The 19,227-nt window shown below is 38.6% G+C and overlaps 1 protein-coding gene across 1 annotated transcript in view; it reads left to right on the top strand.

The window, feature by feature from the left end:
* Positions 1 to 300: 300 nt before the first annotated feature.
* LOC112049809 (dynein axonemal heavy chain 1-like) overlaps positions 301 to 19,227 on the top strand; it is a 74,449-nt gene continuing 55,522 nt past the window's right edge. The window contains exons 1-18 of the mRNA XM_052887049.1: positions 301 to 468; positions 1,570 to 1,680; positions 2,379 to 2,501; positions 3,314 to 3,459; positions 8,535 to 8,676; positions 9,418 to 9,503; positions 10,393 to 10,497; positions 10,997 to 11,141; positions 11,774 to 11,900; positions 12,645 to 12,766; positions 13,652 to 13,741; positions 14,011 to 14,090; positions 14,589 to 14,676; positions 15,206 to 15,424; positions 16,168 to 16,285; positions 16,858 to 16,999; positions 17,921 to 18,062; positions 18,771 to 18,998. Coding sequence (XP_052743009.1) covers positions 301 to 468; positions 1,570 to 1,680; positions 2,379 to 2,501; positions 3,314 to 3,459; positions 8,535 to 8,676; positions 9,418 to 9,503; positions 10,393 to 10,497; positions 10,997 to 11,141; positions 11,774 to 11,900; positions 12,645 to 12,766; positions 13,652 to 13,741; positions 14,011 to 14,090; positions 14,589 to 14,676; positions 15,206 to 15,424; positions 16,168 to 16,285; positions 16,858 to 16,999; positions 17,921 to 18,062; positions 18,771 to 18,998 — 2,382 coding nt within the window. The remainder of the gene's footprint in view (positions 469 to 1,569; positions 1,681 to 2,378; positions 2,502 to 3,313; positions 3,460 to 8,534; positions 8,677 to 9,417; positions 9,504 to 10,392; positions 10,498 to 10,996; positions 11,142 to 11,773; positions 11,901 to 12,644; positions 12,767 to 13,651; positions 13,742 to 14,010; positions 14,091 to 14,588; positions 14,677 to 15,205; positions 15,425 to 16,167; positions 16,286 to 16,857; positions 17,000 to 17,920; positions 18,063 to 18,770; positions 18,999 to 19,227) is intronic.

The following is a 19,227-nucleotide window of genomic DNA, read 5'->3' as shown; positions in this document are numbered from 1 at the left end:
CATAGAATTATATACTTGTTTTGTACCGGCTCGTAAATGTATGATATACGTCAATTTGTAATTACGGATAGGTCTTATTATAAGAACTTAATAGGACCTATACCTTAAATAAATATAAAAAAAGTATTTTCTATTTTAATATAAAAAGGACAAAATAGTGTCAAGTCATAAAATATTACGCGATTAATATTTAGTAAATTCAGTGCAATTTTCAATTTTTTATCACAAATCTGTGACTTTCTTTGAAAAAGAGTATTGAAAATATAACTAGCATTTATAAGAATAGTTTTAAATATAAAGATGCACAGTAGAAAGAAGAAAATCAAACGTCACGACGTCGTGTACGACAATTTGGAAAGGGATGCTATTCCTAAGAGAGGGTATTATTCCGAGCTGGTTTCCAATATGACAAAGGAGGATGAATCCAAGCTAGTTTTTGCTAAGAAACGTATGAAGCTTTTATTACAGGTTGGTAGTTTAAAACTTTATAAAATGTATAAACAGCGGTCGAAAGGCGATCTTTTTACATCATACAAATATTATAAAAGCGAAAATTTGTATGGATATTGGTTACTCTCTAACGCTGCGACTACTTAACCGATTTCGATGAAATTTAAAAAGGAAATAGGTAATACTTTGGATTAATACATAAGATACTCTTTGTCCCAAAATTATCCATGGTTTTCGAGGAATGTCGGAAAAACTAAATTTCACGCGGACGAAGTCGCGGGCATGCGCTAGTATTATAAATGCGAAAGTTTGTATGGATGTTTGTTATTTTTTAACGCCGCAACTACTTTACCAATTTGGATGAAATTTAAAACGAAAATAGTTAATGATGGATTAACACAAAGGATACTCTTTGTCCCAAAAAGTCCGTGGTATCCCGAGATTTGCGAAAAACTGATGGTCATGGAAGTATGAATGTTTGGTACTCTTTCACGCTGCCACTACTAAACCTTAGAATAGAAATAGATTATAACCTGGATTAACACATACGCTACTTATTATCGCGGAAAAATTAAATTACGTGTAGGTACATACTTATTTTGCGCGAGTAACACCGTGGAGCGCTGTTAGTTTAAAATAAAGCAACAGACGCCCCGCGGTTTTATGCATGTTGTACGCGTTCGCGTCGAAATAAGGGGATGAATATAGCTTATTACACTTACAAATGACGTGGCTTTCTATTGGAAAAAGAATTTAAAAAACGGTTCAGTAGATTTAGAGATTAGCCACTAAAACAAACTTTACCTCTTAAAATATTAGTTTAGAAGACTAAGAGTGCACCGCGGTTTATCACATCTAACAATATACTATTACACACATACATTAAATACTATAACAATTAAATACGAACGATGAGTATCACTCAAATAATATATTAATTTTAAACTGGCTCAGTTGACAATCGTCTAAAATTTTCTCGAGTTAGCGAATATCGAATGTAACCTTAACTAATTTGCAAAATATAAATTCCTATATATTTTGTTAATACATCCAGTTTCGTACCCAAAGTTTAATGTAACGTAGTCTTAGAGAGGCTGTCAAATTTAATTGTAATTTAAGGCCAAAACTGACAAGCTTGCTCCAATGCTGCTGTCTCTACCAAGGCCTCAGAAGCCCAAAGTGTTACTACCACCGGGGAGATGGACTACGTACAGTGAAGATGACAGTATCGTAAGTATATAAGAAACATCTGTAATCATCTTAATTATTAATTTAAAAAAGAAACAGTGTAATTGACAATTAAAACCATTAAAACTCGTTCTTATGTATAAATTTCATTTGATTATTATGCCTTAACGCATAAACATTTGTTAAATTTAAAGGAAATAGTTTGTTTATTGTTGCAAAAGAAACTTAAATGAGGGGAAATAGCTAAAATTTACAAGGAGTCTAAAAGTAATTAAACTTAAGAAGTCTCAAAGTAATTGGCAATATTATTTACCAATTCGGATTACGCAATTTACAAAAAAAAAAAATATATGACACTCCTTTTTCCGTACCTCTACAATTAGTCGAAAACTCTGTGTTATGTCCGCCAAACATAAATTATTTTTACAATCCTGCAGCGGTAACGGCTACAACTTATCGTGGGTTGGTCGCTGCGTGCATGACGGGTCTGCGTACTTGACGCAAAAAATATATTTTTATTCTTCCTTCCCACGAGTTCGTAGCGATCGTACCGTCTGTTGGGGACGTAAGTAGGTACGACAATAGTCCAGCGGAGATCGAACCCAAGACGTATTGGGGTTGAGTCACTTTGCATAATCACTGGATTATATTGAGGCTTTATTTTCGCTGCATGCAAACATGATCTGCATCAGCTATGTTATTTATAAATGATTTGAAAATTAACCTTAAAATATTTTCAGCAATTCCCATTTGAAACATTCGTGCCGAAGCTACAGTTTCTGAGTGTGGTCATGCCCAAAGAACTGCCAAGACTAGTCAAGATCGAAAGGCTTCGAAGAAAGTTTTTAGCTGCTAATATCAAGGTTAATTATATTCTGCTGTATACGAATATTATGACGACTAAGTGGAAAATCTTTGTATACAGGCTCACTGGAAACGTATAGCGTTCCCTTAAGGGGTGATAGTAGGGATCATTAGCTATCACATTGCATTGGGGCAGAAATATACCGATTTTGAAAAAAACCATTAAATCCACTTTGAAGTAGCGCTTACCCACATTTCTTAAGAATAAAGGAGAAAAGTGATATTGTTTTCACGAGAAAACAAAATCACATATTGTCGACCAATAGCACTAATTCTCAAATATAGTCATCTCTTTTATTGCGATAGGACGAAAGAGATAGCGATATTTCCGATTCGGCCTCCATTGATAGACTATGTTTTTTTTTATTTTTTAGACTAAGTCGTTATGGAATCCAAGACTGACGACATTTTATAGGATGAATACTGACTGAGGCGGATAAATGTGCATAAATTGTCTTAATTTTTATTTTGACGGCCTCCGTGGCGCAGTGGTATGCGCGGTGGATTTACAAGACGGAGGTCCTGGGTTCGATCCCCTGCTGGGCCCATTGAGGTTTTCTTAAATGGTCCAGGTCTGGCTGGTGGGAGACTACTGCCGTGGCTAGTTACCACCCTACCGCCAAGCGATTTAGCGTTCCGGTACGATGTCGTGTAGAAACCGAAAGGAGTGTGGATTTCATCCTACTCCTAACAAGTTAGCCCGTTTCCATCTTAGATTGCTACATCACTTACCATCAGGTGAGATTGTAGTCAAGGGCTAGGGATACTCCTAAGCCACTTGCCAAGTTATAACTTTCTAATCCCAATGTAGAAAATGCTACGGGAACGCGAGATCCAACCCTACTTGTTAATACCACCTGCTGAGTACCCATTGACTGATGAAGAATACTACAGTCTATACAGCGTCTTCCCGAAGATGGATTTGGAGCCGTTTGACAACACTGATTATGACTGCAGGTGAAGGATTTTGATCGATATCAACCCACATTAAGCTCTGTAAGGTCCCTTGTCCTTACTGTTATAGCAGCAATTCACTATCCGTCCACCTTCTTTCGATGACAGAGACCTACTGCCCGCTTTCTCCCACTACCGGGGTATATATTCACAAACACTACAGGCTCACTTTCTCAGCTCGAGTATATATACACAAACACTACAGGCTCACTTGTTGAGCTCGAGTCTCCTATCAAAATTAGAGGGGTTAAGCCAATAGTCCACAACGCTGGCCCAATGCGGATAGGTAGACTTCACACACGCACAAAATTAAGATAATTCTCTGGTATGCAGGTTTTCTCACGATGTCTTTCCTTCACCGTTTGAGACACGTGATGTTTAATTTCTTAAAATGCACACAACTGAAAAATTGGAGGTGCATGCCCCGGACCGGATTCGAACCCACACCCTCCGGAATCGGAGGCAGAGGTCATATCCACTGGGCTATCGCGGTTCAAAGGATTGGCTTGAAACATATTAATGAAGACAGTGGCGGATTCACATTCGATTTGCCCATTTGTAACATAAATATTCAAAAACTTTTGATTGTATATGTCGCCGGGGAAGCTTGGCTCACTGAGGGCTCTATGGCCTCAGACCTAATAGTTGTCATGTTTGCTCTGTGGTTATTTCGAATCGACTTGTTATCTAGTGGTCTGATCATTTTGCAGTCAAAATACTATTCCGTTTTGATTTAATTAATAATTAGTCTCTCAAGTAATGATGACAGGTGACAGCAGTAGAAAAGAAACTCTTTAGGTTCTGTGTTGAGATTTTGCTGTCGTAATGGTCAGCAAAATCTACGTTAATTAATTTAATAAATTTAGAATCAAGTTTTCATGTAATTAGGTTTTGATTATTTACTCTTGAAGTAATTAAGATTGTAAAACGTTACCACCATAACGAACGTGGCGGCGATCGACCAATAGGAGATCACGTAACTCTCATCCAATGGCATCGCGTCCCAAATGGCGCGTACGCGTGTACCGTCACTGTGTATTCAGTCTAGTGAGGCATCCTGCCTCCGTCTGTCTCCGTAGTCTGCTGATTTAGTAATTCAGTTCTAATCGCGTTTTTAAGATGGAATAATCGTCTTCTACTTGTTAAGTATAGTGAAATAGTGAAGTGTTAAGTAGTGTTATTAAGAAAAGGAAAGTGATTAGTGACTTGGGCTATTAATTGGTTCAATTCTTTGTTGAGCAGCTTGAGGCGTCATGCTGCTTGTTGCGTTAGTGATTTTGTTCGATAATGTTTCGTGATGAAGTAATTATTGATCTTAAATTGTTTACTGTGGGCATGGAGAGCATGTCGGGCAGGGTTGGTGAGTGTTTACTAGTATTAAAAGGCGCCTTTAAACCACACCCAATGGTCACAAGTCCTGGGACTTGCTCGATGTACTTCCTCTACCACAACTACCAGGGTAAAATAGTAAAATTAAGAGTAGTTTATTTTGTAAGCGATTAGTGAGGTTAAGCATAGCATACCTATTGTAATTGGCAGAGCCGATGACCAAGGTTAGGTCAGCGGTTCTGTCCACATTTTTATTAATGGCTCTACGATTTTTACGACATCAGAAGTGGTATCGCTCCAGCGATCCCTTTCTGCCGGTCAATCTGTACCAAATCCTGACATTGACAATGAAAGTGCAACTTAATTTGAAATTTGTGAAATCCCTGATGAAATTAATTTTATTTGATAACTACCCTCAGTTACCGCTTAACGGGTTTTCTTGTGACTTAAAACCGTAAAATAGTTTTGATAATTTAATATTGATGCGTCAGTGAGTTGAATCGGCAATGGTTGCCGTGATGCCCGTGTCGCCATATCGCATCCAAGTAAATAATGTAATAACGTAAAAGACAAAGAGAAAAATAAAAAAAGAAAGAGAAAAAGAAAAAAAAAAAAAAAAAAATGAGAAATGTTCATTACGTTGCAATCTGTATTACTTTTAAGATTTATCGTTTGCAAACGTTATGCGTTTGCGAGTCGAGTACTTTTAGTTAAAAACCGCGACGGTTTGAGCCGAGTGTGCGAATCTTTTACCGATAATTTCAAAATAGATATTGCGTTTACGTAGCGTACGGCATTTTTCTAAGTTAGATTGCGTCTCTTACTTTTCATTTAATTCAGATTGTACCAAGGGTTTACTTTAAGAACTTGTCCGACTCTTTACATCCCCAAAATAAATTATTGATGATGGAAGACAATTCCTCAGAAGCTTCCAAGGCTTATTGTGACAGGCATTGCAACGAACTACACATAGTGACTCCAGGTAACGAAATACTTGTTATATTAATAATAAAATTGTGTAGTACCTAAACTTCTTAATCTAGTTGACTTTTGACAGTAGGGTCATCGATATAGAAGCCCTGCATGTTTACATCCAAAGTAGAATGGCCGAGGCGGTGGTAAAAAAAAACCACTATTAGTAAGTAGACTACTTGGTTTTAATTAAAAACAACCAAACGTCGCTTCACCTTTGTTTAGCAATCCTTATAGTGAAGTACACAGAGTGCTCAAGAGCGGTATCTGGTCGTCATTGGAGGCCTTGCAGGGTCACAGATAACCAATTGAGGCGACCTGCTCGCCCTGGTGATCTTCTGGCGGCCGTACCGCCTCTGGTATCAACGGTGTCAAACGTCTAACGCCACTACAGCCGCGCAGCCCGCTACTACTTCTGCAGTCGTTGCAGCCTGCGGCTATTGCGACCGCTGGAACTGGCGTGCTGCCTGTGTCGTCTACTACATCGACCACTGCGTCGACTATTTATTCCCGGTGAATATAGTTTCAATTATTTTAACATTTACACAAACATCATCACAAACACTTTAAAAGAAAGAGTAATGAGAATACTTATAATTTTACTTATTGGCGGCGTGGAGTCGTTTATAACTAATAAAAGATGCCATGTGGCACTCAAAAGATGTCGTTGGCGTATGGAGCCGACCAGCGACCACCAAAAGATGCCATGTGGCACTAAAAATATGTCGTTGGCGTATGGAGCCGACCAGCGACCACCAAAAGATGTCGTTGGCCTGAGGTGCCTTGTATAACGACCAACCTTGTCTATCCCCTGTGGACCACGGCGCTAGATAACCGCTTAGCACCACAGCATCGACCTTCCCAAACTCCCCTAGAGCCTTCGACGTGGATCTATCTCACCTGATTCCCTACCTATACTACACACCACGTTATAACTGTATTCATATGAAAATTATGAGCAGTGTCTACGTGTACACTTAAAACACAACATACTTACTTATTTTATAATTATAATATTTATCTGTTGTCGCGTGGAGCGAGCAGTGTCAATATAAATTATAATTACCTGTTGTCGCGTGGAGCGAGCAGTGTACATTTGAATCATTAGCTGTTGTCGCGTGTAGCAAGCGTCAATATGAAATAAACTTATAAATATTCTCTTTCTCAACATTCATAGCAAGTTTGTGTTGTCACACGTCTTATAGTTCAGCCTTGTCACGTTCAGCCAAGATAACTAAACATTTTAATTTTAGATACTAAAGTTCAGCCTTGTTTAAGGTAACTAACTATTCGAAAAACACAAGTTTCTAGATTCAAACAAAGCCTAGGTTAATTGTGAGAGTACCTAGCTTCAGAATTTTTTTTTTTTTTTTATTTACAGAAAAGAACTGGAGGCGCTGCAGAGCACGCACCGCACGTCAGTATGGCCGTGTCGCCGGGGAAGCTTGGCTCACTGAGGGCTCTATGGCCTCAGACCTAATAGTTGTCATGTTTGCTCTGTGGTTATTTCGAATCGACTTGTTATCTAGTGGTCTGATCATTTTGCAGTCAAAATACTATTCCGTTTTGATTTAATTAATAATTAGTCTCTCAAGTAATGATGACAGGTGACAGCAGTAGAAAAGAAACTCTTTAGGTTCTGTGTTGAGATTTTGCTGTCGTAATGGTCAGCAAAATCTACGTTAATTAATTTAATAAATTTAGAATCAAGTTTTCATGTAATTAGGTTTTGATTATTTACTCTTGAAGTAATTAAGATTGTAAAACGTTACCACCATAACGAACGTGGCGGCGATCGACCAATAGGAGATCACGTAACTCTCATCCAATGGCATCGCGTCCCAAATGGCGCGTACGCGTGTACCGTCACTGTGTATTCAGTCTAGTGAGGCATCCTGCCTCCGTCTGTCTCCGTAGTCTGCTGATTTAGTAATTCAGTTCTAATCGCGTTTTTAAGATGGAATAATCGTCTTCTACTTGTTAAGTATAGTGAAATAGTGAAGTGTTAAGTAGTGTTATTAAGAAAAGGAAAGTGATTAGTGACTTGGGCTATTAATTGGTTCAATTCTTTGTTGAGCAGCTTGAGGCGTCATGCTGCTTGTTGCGTTAGTGATTTTGTTCGATAATGTTTCGTGATGAAGTAATTATTGATCTTAAATTGTTTACTGTGGGCATGGAGAGCATGTCGGGCAGGGTTGGTGAGTGTTTACTAGTATTAAAAGGCGCCTTTAAACCACACCCAATGGTCACAAGTCCTGGGACTTGCTCGATGTACTTCCTCTACCACAACTACCAGGGTAAAATAGTAAAATTAAGAGTAGTTTATTTTGTAAGCGATTAGTGAGGTTAAGCATAGCATACCTATTGTAATTGGCAGAGCCGATGACCAAGGTTAGGTCAGCGGTTCTGTCCACATTTTTATTAATGGCTCTACGTATTTTTACGACATATACTTTTTTTACGATGTCCTGCTTTCAACGAAAGAATCCCGCTTTATTCACTCAAAAAAAGTGTCAACTAGTCTATTGTTATCTATATATACTCTACACTAATATATAAGGTTTGTTTGTTTGATTGAACGCGCTAATCTCTGGAACTACTAGTCCGATTTAAAAAATTCTTTCGTTACGAAAACCACGCGGGTGAAACCGCGCGGCATCAGCTAGTTGTTTAATAAAAGTCTATTGTCGTACCCACCAACTTAAAAATGATGTACTAGCCTGTAAGTTTTACTATGAATGTGTGAAATTAATTAATTAAGCCTAAGGTTTCCATAGAATCCCAGAAGAATGGTTAAGCCTGGGTTACATAGACGGCGAGCAACACCCGTGTCCAGCGCTGGCGTTTATACCCAGACTAGAAGGGAAGGCGATCAAACCTTATTCGGATATGATACAGATGATCAACAATATGTATGAGGTACCTGCTTGCTTTTTTTTTTTTGAGAAATGCTTTTACGCATTCCATCCACAGACTGCTCAGATAGAACCGTGCAATCTACGCCCGGGTATGTAGGACTCGCTGGCTGACAAGAATACCCAGTAACCGATTATTTCCGGGGGTTGGGCTCCAACATCACGTCTATTATTATAGCTTGGTAACTTCGTTCCTAACACTCCCGATGGGCCGCGCCGGCCGGGGGGCTTGTAGCGATGAATGAAAAACCCAAGACTAATGCACCTCACTTCCCCGCACGCACGATTTCATACCCGCGCAGTATTTCACCCGCATAATGACCTTCACCAACTGACGGCTTCGCATGCTCTCCGAAGCACAGGGTGTAATACCACCTACCTGATTCCGGGGTGTAATTTTCGTTGAAAATTTCTTAGAAGAAATAAAAGCTCTTCATAGCCCGACCCAGACTCGAACCCAGGACATTCTATGCCACATAAGCGAATCACTAGACCAATGTAAATGAGGCATTTACAGTGGAATTCATAGGCGTTGTAGGGGCACCCCCAATGGTTCATTCAGCATAAGTGTCGAATTTAACCTTTATTTGTTTGAGAATTTGACACTCAGCGGGAAATCATCCCCTGGAGGTGCCCCATACAACGTCTATGAATACCACTGTTAGTTAGTTGCTGGCATATTAGCTAGTAGCTATATTAATAATAATTAAATGATTAACCCTAAACTCTTTTTTACGTTTTTCAGTGGACAAACGTAGCTGTATTCAATTACGACAAGGAAACGGATAAATGGGAAACTATGACTTTAGACGGCTCGAAACGACGTTTCAAGTAAGTTAAAGCTAGATTTAATTATATACAGGGTGTCCCGTAAATATTACGACAGACTTTACAGGGTGATAGCTGACATCAAGGCCTACTAAAATAATGCAATATATGTTAGTCAAAAATTTACGGTTTGTAAGTTAAACTTACCAGTGCAAAAATTAGATTTGGTTAAGTTTATTGCTTATATCAAAAGATAACAGTGACGGAAAAAATGCTAAGCGTAAATTACGAAAAGTCAACGAATTCCATAAAAATAAAACTCTAAAATGCAGAAAATCAATTAAAATAAAACGAGACCTACATATCATGATTCCTACGATTATTATTATTATTATTATTCAAACTCGTAATACTTATCATATAGGTTAATGTATAAACACAAAATATATGTTTTTGTAATTTTTCGTTTTTTTTATTTTCTTAACTTAAAACTATCCTTAAAGTCGTAGCTTATTAGAGCCACCGGGATTCGACCTTAACCAACTCGTCGATAGGCGTCCACTTGTAGTCGACAGGTGCATCACGGATGGACGCCGCGTTGTCATCAGCAAACTATCATTGAGTGGTCCACTCGGACCCGAGTGGACACCTCGCGAGCGAGGCGATCTGATGATGGTACGGAGTTGATGTAGTGTGTAGTGAGCGCATGCCCATACAAAGAATACTAACCTCTCAAGGCGAGGCGGTGCGGGTCGGGTCCCGGATGGCTCTAATGAGCTACATTCTTTACAGGTACAGGTTGATATTGCTATAAGCAATAAGGCCGCTTTTGCACATGCTTTACTATGTTTTTTTTCTATTTTGCTTGTAATTTTTTTTGTGCAATAAAATATACATAAATAAATAAAATACAATCTCATTCCCAATAATGGAAAAAAACGTCTAATTGCAGAATTCCACGTATTCGTTTGATGTTCAAGGCCGATGACCCTGAAACATATGTCGAGCGCGTAAAGTTTGCGATTAACTTGCGTCAAGAAGTGGAGAATAATTTTAGGTAATAATTTAACATACTTTTTTTTATTCTTTACAAGTTAGCCCTTGACTACAATCTCACCTGATGGTAAGTGATGATGCAGTCTAAGATGGAAGTGGGCAAACTAGTTAGAAGGAGGATGAAAATCCACACTCCTTTCAGTTTCTACACGACATCGTACCGGAACGCTAAATCGCTTGGCGGTACGTCTTTGCCGGTAGGATGGTAACTAGCCACGGCAGAAGCCTCCCACCAGCCAGACCTGGATCAATTAAGAAAATCTCAATCTGCCCAGCTGAGGATCTAACCCAGGACCTTTTTGTAAATCCACCGGGCCCAAAAAGAAATAAAAAAGCCTAAATAGAATAATAAAGCCCAGATAGAAATGACATGAAAATATTTTTTTAAGTCTATTTGGGCTTTTTTACCTTCCCCAGGTGCTGTTCCTAGCGGACTTTTTCAACACCTTTAGAGGAAAATGGCTTATAAATAAACTGTAATACTCTATTATTTTACACAGATTCTACTTATATTTGGATTGCCTGATCCTCGACGCGCTGCCCAGAATGCCGTTACACTTCATGCCGGCCATATTGAATATGGTTTTGATTCACAAACAAGCTTTAGAAGTAGCCCAGGACCAGTTACAAGGTCTCAAACAAGAGGTGCGTAAATATTCTATTATATACTACTAGCGGACGCCCGCGACTTCGTCCGCGTCCATGCGAAAGAACCCATGGATTTTTCCGATATAAAAAATAGCCTATGTGTTAATCCAGACTGTAATCTATCTCTACTACAAATTTTAGGTGATTCGGTTCAGTAGCCGAGACGTGAAAGAGTAACAAACAATCATACCATAAAAATCATCAAGTTTTCGCAAATCTTGGGAAACCGTGTTTTTTTTCGGGATAAAAAGTAGCCTATGTGTTAATCCAGAGTAAAATCTATTTCCATTTGAAACCGCCAAATCGCTTCAGTAGCCGCAGCGTAAAGGAGAAACAAACATACCTACATACACACACACAAACTTTCCCGTTTATAATATTAGTAGGATTTCACATCACTGATCACATCATATATTATATCAAATAGTCTACATATTATGTGTGCTTGTCAGCATGTAGGTATGTGTATATGCGAACTGGCAGAGTTTGGGGGCGTCACTTTTTATTTCAGGAATCGGTGTCTGAACTGTCTGTCTGTCTTTTTATTCTGTCGTAGTTTTGGACTTTTTATTACGTCTATAAAATCGATACGTTCCACCCTACCATTTCATTATTTACTTTAAAATCAGGTGGAGAATAACTACAGGAAAATAGAAGGGAAAATGAAAATAATATCTACAATTCTGAAGCACTCCAATCTGTATAACTTCATTAATCCACCCTCTCCAGACTACGTGCCTCCTGTACCTGATTATGGTATGTTAAGGTTGTTTTATGGAATAACTAAAACTGCCAACTTAGTATTACTATAGTATATTGTAGTAGTAGTAGTATTACATTGTACATAATATTATTATAGAATTCATTCCTCCGTCGCGTATGTCATATATGTCTGATTGCATTAAACTTAAAGGATACAGAACGAGCTTTTATGCCGTTTTTACCACTAGATAGGGTGATTTATGAAGATGGGTTCAGTATATAATTTGTTAAGCTTGTATGTATGTTAGTTAAAATAATATAACGATAATTGTTGGAAGTATCAGAAAAACTCAAGAAGATTTTGAGTTTTGACCAAAAATGCTTTCTAACACCATCGAGACATTAAATAATAATGCATGGTGGGTAAGTCACATTTAACCTTTCTACAAAGAAGTCCATGAGTCTCTATCTTTTGAAAATAAATTATACCCATTTTTTTTAAACAATAGTCCAATGACAGTTTCATCGATTTTCCCGCAGACAAAGTCGTATTCGCTAGCACCTATTATAAAATAAATATAAATAGATTGGTACAATTAATACAAAATATAAAGAGAGAGACGAATATCTTCGCAATCCATGGATTCACCATGCGGGTGCATGCCGGGTCCATCGCATGACAGAGAGAAAAACTGAAAAGAAACTGAAGAGAAAGACTGAAAGGACTTGTGACCATTGGACGTAGGGTTAAGTTAACAAAAGAAAAGTAGCAAAATACTCAATTTGCTTTATTATTAGGTCGCTATCCATGTGACATGGAAGACTTCGCCGGCAGACTGAAACATAACCAGTGGTACTCTCTCTACGTGCTGATGGAATCTGTGACGTGTATACATATGGTTGTGGAGGAATGTCTTAAGGTGAACCTAAAAGGTTTTTATTCGAATTTAGTGTAGCCCTAAGAAATAAATAGAACTGCAAGCAGAGTATGGATAATATTATAATTCTAGAAGACTCAATTCTTAGTTAATTTTATTTAATTGGCTAAGGCTCTTCTACCACGGATATATGCAACGCAACGCAACCTCAATACAACATTCAGGGTGTCTGAATACTCTACTAGCTAGCCCTGCTACCCTACTACACTACCACTAGCTATCCTAGTCAAAAATAAATCATCATTATCTTCAGAATAATAAAAATATCAAACGTTCGACCCTTGTTAGTAATAGCTCTTAAATGAACATTCACATATTTTGTTTCATCTCGAAGTTGTAGTTCATAATTATCAGTCTAGTCATTACAGGGCCACGCATCTTTCCTTGTAGGAGAGGTGGTATAGAGCTCCGCCCCACCATGCTGTTCCACTCCGGGTTGGTGGTCCCTTGACAGTATTATAGGTGCAGCATTATAGGTTCAAACTAATATTTTACTTCGCAACTATTTAGTTACTGGCACCAGTTCCAGGCTGTCTTCTTATGTGTTCATTTACACGAGCAGCAACTGCTACCGAGACAGCAGTCGGCGACGTCTTGGCGGCAGTCAACGGCAGTTGACTGCAGTCGACGACATCTCGGCGGCAGTCAACTGCAGTCAGCGACCGCCGTCGTGTTAATAAACCCTAAATTGTAAATCATACGTCCGGACGTCATGCCTGGAATGAGAGTCACGCATAGTTGCTTTTAACTAAGGATACGACCGATCGTAACGTGGTAAGATGAGTGGCTAGGTTAGTTCCTGGATGACCAAGGTCTCACTTAATTAATTGAATTTGTAAAGAAATTATTTTTTTTCACAATATCCAGGTGGAGTCCATGCTGTTCTTTACGGCCAACTACGGCAGAAATGTCAGCCTTGCTGAGTTCGACGCAGCGCAGCAACACTGTACAACTATGGTATGGATCAGTATCACTAGATTGTTAAGAATAATAATAATAATAAATAATAAAAATACCATACGCTAAGCCCACCAACGCTGTGTTTTACGCATCGCTTTTTTAAATCTCGTGCGAATGAAGCCTAACCGTCTACAAATACGTAGCAGTGTCGTAGCAATCTACGATAACGCTACGTACGTTCTACGCAAGCGTTTTGCTGGATGAGAAAATTTTTCCCCTCTTATTCTCTTAGTTTAAAAAAATGCCAATGATTTTCATTATTACAGATGCTTAAATACCTGAACATAACGTGGTTGAATAATACAGCGCATGCGATACGAATGTCTTACAGAGACGTCGGCAAAGGGTGAGAAATCTATATAGTCTCCTCTCAGAATGAGAAGGGTTAGGCCAATAGTCCACCACGCTAGCCCAATGCAGATTGGTAGACTTCACACACGCAGAGAATTCAGAAAATACTCTGGTATACTGGTACACCGTTTGAGACACGTGATATTTTATTTCTTAAAATGCACACAATTGAAAAGTTGTAGGTGCGTTCGAACCCACACCCTCCGGATACGGAGGCAGAGGTCATATCCATTGGGCTAACACGCCTTTTGTATCTTATGATTCTGAATCTTATTTAGTTAAATGCCGTGCTATAAAAAAAATATTAGATATTATGTAGTATAACTAATTGTGCTATGTTAGCCGAGTATTCTGACTCGTATATTAATAAGTAAAATTTAATCCTTATTTCTCCTTTTTTTATCCTTTTTGCTATTGGTCCAAGCGATTCACATTTTCTTTATGCTACTCGCAATGCTAAAATGTTGTAACCGTTATTTATAACTTATTGTAGATGGTTTAACATTTATGAGAGGAGCTGGGACTTTTACGGTATCAGTAAGCTGTGCCGGTTTATGCAACTCGTTAGGTTCCGAATGCAGGTAAATAATGTTCTATACTGTTTTTAATTTTTTTATTTACAATTAATTCATTACTAGAAGAGTAGAAAATTTTTATTATTGTATATATTTATGAAAGAAAAAGAATATTTGTACACCATATTTCATCCAAATCGTTTCAGTGCTGTCTAAAGGTAACAAACAGTTAGACAGACAGACTAATTTTTGCATTTGTAAAGTTAAAGTCCAGCTGCTCAGCGATTGCATTTCTGACAGATCGTGATCGAATGGGCGATGTAACATGAGAGTGAGAGGACAATAACTTTAAATAATTAAAAAAAACTGAAAAACACGCTTTTAGCACGCACTAAAAATTACAAATATTGGATTTAAGTCACTTGACTATTTTTTTTTTATTCCTGACCGTAAACCCTTTCATTTGATACCGTATCTCTATCGCATGTAAGCGTGCTTAAAATCGAGGCCGTTGTAATTGAATATGTTCGTCCCATTCGCACGACCTGTCAGATCCCTGAGCGACCGGACTTTATAAGAATTTGTATCTTTCTAGTACGCCCTACGCTACTGCATAGAACAGTCAATGGCAATGTTCGTCGCTCTGACCGAGACCCCCTGCCTCTGTACATATGTCTGCGATGATGACTTCAAGTGGGACTCCAGAGACCTCATAAACACCCCCTTTCGCTCGTCCACCATCACCCTGTTCTACTTCTCTCTGATGATGTCTGCCGATGGACCGTATTATACCACCAGTCCGGAGCAATTTGAGGTGCAGTATCCTAATTCCTGTCATCAGTATTCTGATCACCAGGTCCCGGTTCTGAATTTTTAGGGTCCTGTAGTCCATAAGGAACCCTTACAGTTTTGCCATGTCCGTCTGTCTATCCGTCCATCCTTGCGATCGTTCGTATAATTAGCATGAGTAGTAACTAATATGTACATTAAAAAAATGTAAACAAAGTCGTAAAATTAAATCTTGAGAAATATTTTTTTGCGATACCTCTCCTAGATTGAAAAGTGGGTATGATTTTTTTTTATCCTTTATCTCATAGTGTGTAAAGATGAAAAGAGATTGTCCAAAATTGTATGGAGCCCGTGATCAGTCATTGTACCCTGGCGGAAATAAAAGAAGATATATTTTTTAACTATTTTTGATTATACAAATCTGCGAATTCACTTTAACTCTTTTAAAATAATATTCATTCTCTCCCAAGAAATGCAACACTAATATGGGTAATAATAGCGGATTGATGACGTTTTCATTGCAGTAGTCGATTTGACGTTTGCTGTCAATTGTCATGTCAAAGTTGCTTTAAGGGCGCCTTCTTGATATAACTCAAAAACTTGCGTTTTAATTTTATTTATTTCTTTTTATTTAGTTAGATTTATTCATATATTTAGATTTTAATCATATCCTTGTATTTTTTAAATTTAAATGATACGGGGTGCAAGAGTGGACCTGAAATCGACCATCTCCTTTCTCCACACTTATAACTGAAGTATATAAAACAGATAGTGATCCAGCGACTGTTCCGGGAAATGCTGTACCGATGTCATTTCATTCCGCAAGTCCATCCGAAGATCATGACCGGACTCGTGTTTGATAGGGAGTTGTTCTTAACATCCATTGGTAAGCTTAAATTCAACCCTCCAATTCAACCAGTATAATAATGTCATAGCTTATCGAGTCACGAAACTGAAGCGACTATGGGGGCGCATAGTTCCAAAAGACGATGAACGTTGGGGTCCCAAGGTGCTGGATTAGCGACCCCACACTAGAAAGGAAGAACCGCGCAGTGAATTGATGACTGCGCCCAGCGAGTCGCAGAGATTCGCTGGACGCAGGCGGCTCAGGGTCGTGATGTTTGGAAATTCCAACGAAAGGCCTATGTCCTGCAGTGGACGTCCATTGGCTGATATGATGATGATGATGATATGCCCACTTTTTTTAAAAACAGATAATTTAACAAATCTTATGATTTGTTAAATTATCTTTTAAATGAATTGTTCATAATCAATTCATTTAAAAGATAATTTAACACATCTTAAACTCAAGTGATACGATGTCGGAGTATTCCCGAATAGTTTCGAACCCAAATGGGGGCCCTTAGTCATGAGTTTGGGTCTTGCAACGCAGCACGATCCAAACTGTATCTGATCTGTAAATGATTTGTTAAATCATCTGTACGTACATAATTGTAGGTCTCATGGAACCGAATGTAGTAGACTACAGAGAAAGATTACTAAAGGCATACAGAAAAGCAATAATACCACTAATAGCGTACATGCACGAATACGATTGCTATAAAGATATATTTGTACTGGATATCGAGGAATACGTTGAGTAAGTGAATTTTTTTATGACGGACTACCCTGTAGTTCTGGTGAGAAAACGGGGATATGTACATAATATAGTATAGCATATGAAACTCACAAATGATGTGGCTTCCAAGTGGTAAAAGAAATTTGAAAATCGGTTAAGTAGATCCAGAGATATTCCCCTTACAACACCACAAACTTTACCTCTTTATAACATTAAGTATAGACATAGAGTATAGATTAGCAATTCAGTGCAATACTGCCAGCTGTGATGTTATAATTAATTTCACCTCGATGACCTACGAATCCGAGACTTGGTCGCTAACTATGGGCCTTATTAGAAGGCTCAGAGTCACTCAGCGGGCGATGGAGCGAGCTGTACTGAGAGTTTCTCTGCGTGATTGATTCAGAAATGATGAGATCCGCAGACGAACCAAAGTCACTGACAGAGCTCAACTAGTGGCAATGTGCATGCCACATAGTTCGAAGAATCGATGGACGTTGGGGTCCCAAGGTGCAGGAATGGAGACCCCACATCGGAAAGCGCAGTGTCGGTCGAGCCCCCACTAGGTGGACCGAGGATATCAAGCGGGTTGCAGCTGCTGGATGCTGGCAGCTCGAGACTGTTGTGCTTAGAGGTCAATGCAAGAGGCCTATGTCTAGCAGTGGACGTTTATATATGATGATGACCTCGACTACTGTTCAGTCATGTTGCTATTACCTACCTACTCTATGTTCCAGTTAAAACCCCATCAAAGTAGGTTCAGACATTCCAGCGATTAGCCCAGACAAAAAGACAGACAAAATGTTTTAAGCTTGTTTTGTGTGCCGTGAACTAGCCTAGAATAAACTAGAAGCATTTGATTATACAAAATATATACAGACACGTAAATTTTATTTAATACGTTTTGATTTACTGATTTGAATATTTATTTTCAATTTAAAGGGCATTTCGTCAAGAGAAACACTCTGCAAGCGAAACGCGGGAAGAGATCCAAATACATTACGACGAAAAACAAGATTTAATTTGGCGTCTCCCGCAGTATATCAACATTGGACCGTTTGCACTTAATGTTGACACTTTAAAAGTAATTTTCTATTTACAACCGACTAGCCTTCGTTCTAATGAGAGTACGGGGATAAAATATAGCCTGTGACACTCACTGATAACATGGCTTTCTGGTGGTGAAAAAATTTTCAAAATCGGTTTAGTAGATCCAGAGGTTACCTCTACAATACCACAAACTTTACCTCTTTCTAATATTAGTATAGACTAAAGGATGCCCGCGACCTCGTCCGTTTAAAAGTTTTATACTATAGAATAGTCCAACGCAAAACTTGAACGATTACATAAACACTTTAACCCCGTTTTAACCATTTTAAAAAGAGAAGTGACAGTCCTTCGATTCGGAAGATAGATTTGTAATAGTCCAGTTGATAGGAATCCACTGGACTATCATGAATCTATCTTCCGAATCGAAGGCAGAGGAAGGATGACCTCTGCCTTGATGCCTTCGAATCCGGTCAGATGCAAGCACTTTTCAGTTATGTGCATTTTAAGAAATTATACATCACGCATCCCGTGGGTATATGGAGATAGAAAATCATTTCGTTGAATCATGTTAGACTTAGATCATCTAACATCTTACAACTTTAGATGATGGCAAATACGAAAATTACTATCAATTTATGTAATACTAGCGTACGCTCACGACTTCGTCCGTCCTTAGACCTCTTTAATCCGGCCCTATCACAAAATCCGCACTGGACTATCACGGCTTATTGCTCTTTTCCAGCAAATATTAGTGACGAAACGAACAGAAATAATGAAGGCACTGCTAACAATGTGGTCTGAAGAGATCCGCTTGGTGGTGGATGACGTACTGCAAGCCTACAAGAACATCATGAGGAAACTAGGAGAGAAGCCCAACTCCATAGAACACGTGTTCGAGATCAGGGAATGGATGGAATCTATACCGTTTGCTTTGAAGACCCAAGAAGATATTATGAAAAAAGTTCATACTGTAAGTTTTAATATTATCATCATTATCAGCCGATGGATATCCACTGCTGGAGAAAAACCTCTCCTTCTTCCTTTTTTTATTCTTTACAAGTTAGCCCTTGACTACAATCTCACCTGATGGTAAGTGATGATGCAGTCTAAGATGGAAGCGGGCTAACTTGGTAGGAGAAGGATGAAAATCTACACTCCTTTCGGTTTCTACACGACGACGTACCGGAACGCTAAATCGC

This window comes from Bicyclus anynana, chromosome 18 (assembly GCF_947172395.1).
Source record: "Bicyclus anynana chromosome 18, ilBicAnyn1.1, whole genome shotgun sequence".
Lineage (NCBI taxonomy): Eukaryota > Metazoa > Arthropoda > Insecta > Lepidoptera > Nymphalidae > Bicyclus > Bicyclus anynana.
Note: the sequence above shows the minus strand (reverse complement) of the source record. Positions and strands in the feature narration are given on the sequence as shown.